Source organism: Penaeus monodon, unplaced genomic scaffold (assembly GCF_015228065.2).
Source record: "Penaeus monodon isolate SGIC_2016 unplaced genomic scaffold, NSTDA_Pmon_1 PmonScaffold_88, whole genome shotgun sequence".
Lineage (NCBI taxonomy): Eukaryota > Metazoa > Arthropoda > Malacostraca > Decapoda > Penaeidae > Penaeus > Penaeus monodon.
Genome location: NW_023664103.1, coordinates 15,001 through 22,232, shown reverse-complemented (window position 1 = coordinate 22,232; position 7,232 = coordinate 15,001). Strand labels below are relative to the sequence as shown.

The 7,232-nt window shown below is 32.0% G+C and overlaps 2 protein-coding genes across 2 annotated transcripts in view; one reads left to right on the top strand and one right to left on the bottom strand.

Annotated features, from left to right (window-relative positions):
* The window catches only part of LOC119571944 (ADP-ribosylation factor-like protein 6-interacting protein 4), a gene marked incomplete at its 5' end in the record, with an annotated part of 10,457 nt that extends 10,395 nt beyond the window's left edge, over window positions 1–62 (top strand). Inside the window, one exon of the mRNA XM_037919013.1 lies at window positions 48–62. Within this exon, the coding sequence (XP_037774941.1) occupies window positions 48–62 (15 nt within the window). The remainder of the gene's footprint in view (window positions 1–47) is intronic.
* Window positions 1–7,232, bottom strand: part of LOC119571946 (zinc finger protein 37-like) — an 84,388-nt gene that overhangs the window by 75,776 nt on the left and 1,380 nt on the right. The gene's annotated exons all lie outside the window — the stretch shown is intronic.

Here is a 7,232-nt window from a genome sequence, read left to right as displayed (position 1 = left end):
ACTGAACTGGATATTAGTTTGTAACTGTGTCCCTTTTTATTATCCAGTCCATGCGGTGCTGAAGTGTTGGTGCCAGACATAGCTTTGCTCAGCAAGAAGTTTGATGGCCCCAACAAACACGGTATTAGGCTGATTTTACCAAAATCTGTTGGAATTCCCGAGTCTCAGATTCCCATGTTTTTTTTGATGCACTGAGTCAAACGCCTTCTTGAGTTTGATGTAGGTTGCAAGAACCATCCCTTTTATCCACATTCCACAATGATGAAGCACTTGGTCTATTGTGAACTTCCCAGGAGTCATCCAGATGCTCTGGTCTCGCTTCATTAGTAGGTGATCGCAGATCTGTTTCAGAAGCTTGGTGAAACCCTTCTGGTTATGACAGTGAGATGCCATGGTAGTTGCTAGAGCCCCAATGATCCCTTTCCCTTGCTTTTCAATAGGCCAGGGGAATGAGCCAGACTGCCAGATGGCACTCAGACTGTATACAAGCTTGTGCCTAGGTTCACCCCCACCATTTAGCAGTTCAGCAGGGAATCACATATGCCTGCGTCCCACTCTTCGGCTTAGAAATACCCATCCTAACCTCAGTTAGGGGTAGGAGGTCCTCGCTGATGGGTGGGTCCAACACATGGATGTACCGGGTAGACCCAAGCTACCTGTTGGGTCGACCTGTTACAGCCCAAAACACTGCCATTTTTTGACCTGATCTGACCTCCCTCGGGCCCCCATTCACCTGTCCTCACCTGCCCTGTGGCCACCAGTTCCCTCTCCTTTCTCTCGTTTATAACCTCGTCCCCTCTGTCCCTGATTGTGCACTGTGGGTTTTCCCTCCATATACATGTATACCCTATTTGAATATTTTATAACATAACATGTACATTACTCAAATAAATATATATATAATTTTAAAATTTTTATATATAATTTTATTATATATATTATATAAAATATATTTATATATATATAATAGTATTAGTGTTTATATGATTAAATGATGTTTTATATATATATATATATATAATATATAACATTTATATATATTAAAATATATTATATATATTATTAAACATTAATATACATACATACATAATACTACATACCACAAACACACACCCACAAAACACACCACACACATATTATAAAAAATTGGGTGTGTTGTGGTGTGTTGGGGGGTTTGTGTGTGTTGTGTGTGTGTGGTGTGTGTGTGTGTTGTGTGTGTGTGTGTGGTGTGTTTGTGTGTGTATACATGCAAAACACCACACACACACACACACACAACACACCATACTATATATATAATATATATAATATATATGATATCATATATATATATATCTATATATTATATATAAGATCTATCCTATGAATTTATGTATGTCATGTATGTTGCCTATATGTAATATATACATAACTGGCACACATACATATATTAAATATATATATATCTAAACTATAATCTAATCACTATATATATTATATTCTATTATATATAGAGAGAGAGGAGAGCGCGAGAGAGAGAGAGAGAGAGAGAGAGAGAGAGATTACTAATATATATATATATATATATCTTCCTTTACTTTTGACATATAATGTATATGTTATATAGTATCTGTATTGTATATATATCTATATATTATATATATAATATAGATAGTATATAGATAATAGCCTCTATATAGAGAGAGAGAGAGAGAGAGAAGAGAGAGAGAGAGAGAGAGGAAGAGAGAGAGAGAGAGAGAGATAGAGAGAGATACTACTATGTATTTATGATCTATATATTCCTTTACTTTTTTGACATATATATATATATATATTTACTATCTATATATATATAATATATATATATATACTATATATATATATATATATATATATAGTATATATAACTATATATGTATATAATGATATATATATATCTCTATATCTATATATAGTATATATATAATTATATATATGTAAACATATTTTAGAGGTTGATTATATGCATATTAGTAATATTTACATACATGATAATGTAAATATGCATATTCATATAGTCTTAAAATTTAGGTCAATATTGAAAACAATACATTACGGCATGTAAATCTATATATATATAATATATATATATATATATATATTAAGATAATATTATATATATATATATATATGTGTGTATATATATAAGATATATATTTGTATATCGATACAGGTACTTGTGGTCAATGCATTTTGATTTATTTTAATTTTATTCTTAAGACTGATAGATGGATATATATATATATATATCTATATATATAATATATATATATTATCAATAATATGTATTATATATCTATATAGCTATATATATATCTCTACTATAATATATTATATATATATCTAATAGATATCATCTAATATAACTCTCTATATATATCTAATACTATATATATATACACATATATATATATATATATACATATAAATATATATCTACTCTATCTATAGATATATATATAATATATATTATATTATTATATATATATATATATACATATAAGGCCGCGGTGGCCGATGGTTAGATATCGGACTCAAGACTGTCAAGACGGCATCTGAGTTCGAGGGCTTCAGTCACTGGCCGCCGCGTTGTTCCCTTGGCAAGGAACTTCACTCGATTGCCTACCTAGCCACTGGGTGGCCAAGCCGCCCAAGTCAGTGCTGGTCCCAAGCCCGGCTAAATTAGAGAGATTGATTACCTACAAAAAAAAAAATATTAAAAAAAAAACGGTAACCCACGGCAACTCTCCGTGGAAAGGAACTGGGGACCCTACCACGTAAGCACTCCAAGAGCATCACACATGAAAAGCTAAGTATCATGCTGTGACCACAGCGGCTCAGACAGTACCTACCGTTAAAAAGAAAATATATACATATATATTACAGACATATATGTATATATATATATATATATATATATAATATATATATATATATATATAATATATTATATATTTATATATATATTTATATCTATATTATATTATATATATTTATATAATTTATATCTATCTATCTAATATATATGTATATATATTATATATATTAATATATATATATATATATATGAATGCACATACACAGAACCCTTGAATAGTAGTTATTGATACAAATATATATTCATCATATGTGTGTGTGTGGTGTGTGTTTGTGTTGTGTGTGTGTGTGTGTTGTGTGTTTGTGTGTGTGTTGTGTGTGGTGTTGTGTGTGGTGTGTGTGTGTGTGCATCTGGCATAGAATATAAAGTTAAATATTAAGACAGTATTTATGTTCATATGCATAATACAATTCCAGAATTAAAACATGTAAATTACTGTATATTGACATATATATCAACACACACACACACACAACACCACACACACACCCACACACACACACACACATGACAATACACATCACTTAATATATATATATATCTTTATTTATATATATATAGTTATATATATATATTATTAATATATATATTAAAACACACACACATATGTATCCACACAACCACCATATAGATATACACGCACATACAGATATATTATACACACAGATATATATACAACACACAACACACATATATATCCACATACACACAGGCACCTTATATATATATATATATATATATATATATACGGTATTACTATATATATATATTATATATATATATACTATATATTATATAACATCTATATGCATAGATTATGTTATGACATATATATATATACAGTATTATTTAACCAGAGGCATTTGCTTTGCAAGCACAAATAAACGTACCTTCTTGCGCTGAGTGAACCCACGATCCCTTTCCTTGTGCACCATGCAAGCGACTCGCCTAGCAACCCTCGGCTTGGCTTCCTCTTCGCAATTGCTTATACTGCAGATTTCTCTATTCCTGTTAATAGGATTAATGAGAATTGTGAATTTTGTTTCCAACAAAGATATGACATGAAATAAGTTTTAGTTCACTCATATTACTGTTGATAATATTACAAACTAAAAATAATAAGGAAAAATACGATCCAAAATAAATTAGGAAGGCTAATTGCAATATTCCGTGTTTTTTTTTTTTTTTGATGATATTCATATTTTGCTGTTCATCATTACTGACATAATGGTTATTATAATGTTAAGTGTGATTAAGCACTTGCAGAGCCACATCTGCGGAAACAACACTGGATCCAGTTAAGTGATGGTCACGTCACGAAAACCTTAAGCCGAGGACCTGGTGACGTGAACGTGCAGCCACGAAAAACTCAGTGTAGCCGGGTGGGGAACGCTCGCCCGAGGGCAAATGCCTGGGAAGATGAATTGGAGCCAAGGCTTGGGGGCGAGTGGATGCAGTGGGCGTTCAGAAACGCTCTTGGGTAATCCCACCGTCAAAATGAGGGTGCTTAAACAGTGCAGCAAGTTCCCGGAGACATTATCAGAGTGGATGCAGTGGGCGTTCAGGAAACGGCTCTTGCGTAACTCCCACCGCAAAATGAGGGTGAATTAAACCACGCGCAAGCAAGTTCCACGGAGGACATTTACTCAACCCAATGTCAGCCGGTTTATGTATTGTCCCTTCTAGATTTTCGTGAGTTTTGTTATATATAGACAGCTCCACGTGTGCTCAGCCACCAAGGAGTCTATCATCTGCAGGAAATGTGTTTTATTTCCAATACTATTAATACTGACATTGTTATCATACTTATTGATATCATTATTCTTAAATTGTTATTAAAATATTAATAACATCAAAGACAATGAAATGATAGAAATATAGCTTTTAAAACATGGAGGAAAAGGGTAAAAAGGCATACCATATGATATATATGTCATATATATTATATATGTCATATATATTATATATGTCATATATGTATATACATGTATATATGTATATATAAAATGTATAACATGATTTCTCGAATTACATAAGAGAAAAAGGAAGTGATTGATAATCATTGAGATGAATAAAGAAATTCTGGTATTTGGACATAAATCACAAACACACCTAAAATAAATGGATTGATTAATTGTTCATCAATAAATAATATATAAGTAATCAGCAAAAGCCAATCAATTTGAGGAAAATGACAAAACCATATCATGCACCTCCAGCGAATCAGCCAAGTCCAGCCTTTCTTGAAGAAGTCCAGCCTTTCTTGAAGAAGTCCAGCCTTTCTTGAAGAAGTCCAGCCTTTCTTGACCCAAGTCCAGCCTTCCTCGACCCAAGTCCAGCCTTTCTTGAAGAAGTCCAGCCTTCTGCCAGTCCAGCCTTTCTTGAAGAAGTCCAGCCTTCCTCGACCCAAGTCCAGCCTTTCTTGCGAGACCAGCCTTCTTCGACCAAGTCCAGCCTTTCTTGAAGAAGTCCAGCCTTCTCGACCCAAGTCCAGCCTTCCTCGACCCAAGTCCATCCTCCTCGACCCAAGTCCAGCCTTTCTATGAAACATCACAGCACTCTAAGAAGTACTGTTCTTAAGAGTTCATGTTCTCAATAACGTCATGTCTTAAGAATTCAGCAATTCTATACAATATATAGCTTCATGGAATCACAACTTCCAGTTCAACCCAAAAGTCCTGTTCCTTGAAGAAGAATAGCCCAATATATGTTCATATCAAAATCCATGTTCATATCAAATACTATGTTCCTATCAATATACTATGTTCATATCATAATACTATGTTCCTATACCATAATCAGTCCTATCAATAATAATATTCTATCACTATACTAGTTCATATCATATAAGAATGTTCACTTCCCATAATCCACTTTCATACAAATACTAGCTTCATACCAATGAATACTTTCAATATAAAAATCAGTTCTACAAGTATCTATCTCACTACAATAAACATGTCAAACACATCATTGCATATCTTGTCATGTGTCTCAATAATAATCGTCATGATCTTATGTGCATATCTATAATAGTATTCATAAATTTCAATTCAATAATACATTGTCAACAAATAATGTTCAGAAAGAAATATGCATATAAATACTATGTTCATATCAATAATACTTGTTCATATCATATAATTGTTCATATCAATAATACTATGTTCATATCAATAATAATCTGTTCATATCATAATATATGTTCATATCAATAATAATATGTTCATATCAATAATATATGTTCTTCAAATATATATGTTCAATCAAAATATTGTTCATATCAATAATACTAGTTCATATCATATACTATGTTCATACAAAAATAACTATGTTCTTTCAAAATACTATGTTCATTCAAAAATACTATGTTCAACAATAATACTATGTTCAAAAATAAAATATTTTTTCATATCAAAAATTATTTTAAATATTTTTCGTCATTTCCCCAGCTACCCTCATTTGGGAACAAATTACTTTTAAACTACTTTTTAATTATATACTTTCGTGATTTCAAACTTCATAAAACACCAACCGCGTTCCAGAAGAAGGAATATCCCTAGGTTTGTCATTTCCCCAGCTCCCCTCCTTGGAACAAAAATTACTATGAACACTATTCCAAATGAAACACTACTACAAATTTAAAACCTATACATGATTATACTACATCCGTAAACCCAATTAATCCTGTAAAACACAGTTGCTGATCTGGGGGGGGCCCTGGGGCTGGGTTCCCCAGGGGGAAAATAGGGGGATGGGAAAATTGGGGAGGGATCGGATAATTGGAAAGGGGGATAACTAAAAATGGGCGAAAATTTGGGTAACTGCAAAATAGGGCGAATGGGACAAACGGGGGTTCGGGGAGCTGAACCCCCGTGTAAAAGGCCTTTTGGGTTCTATGGCAATCCTGGGGTAGTTTTTTTAATAATTTTCTTCGGGGGTTTTTTTTTATTAATTATGCTTTAAATTTTTAATTTAAACATTAATTTTTTTCACATTATACAGTTATCATTTTTAATTTAACTTATACTTTTATTTTATATATTTCCTTATACACTTATACACTATCCATTATGGGGTTTTTACATCATACTTCATATATCATCCACTTATACTTACACATTTATTTATAAAATATATACTTATCCCTTTATACCTATACATTTATCATTCTTCACGGTTATTCCCCAAACCCTGCGTGGAATCCTATGTGGCTGGACCTTTCGTTAAAGCTTTTTTCTACTACATTTTCTAATAAACTATTATATCTGACTTGGGTTTTAATTTTTTTTTTTTTTTCTCTTTCTAAATTGCCTGCAAAAAAAAAAAAAAAAAA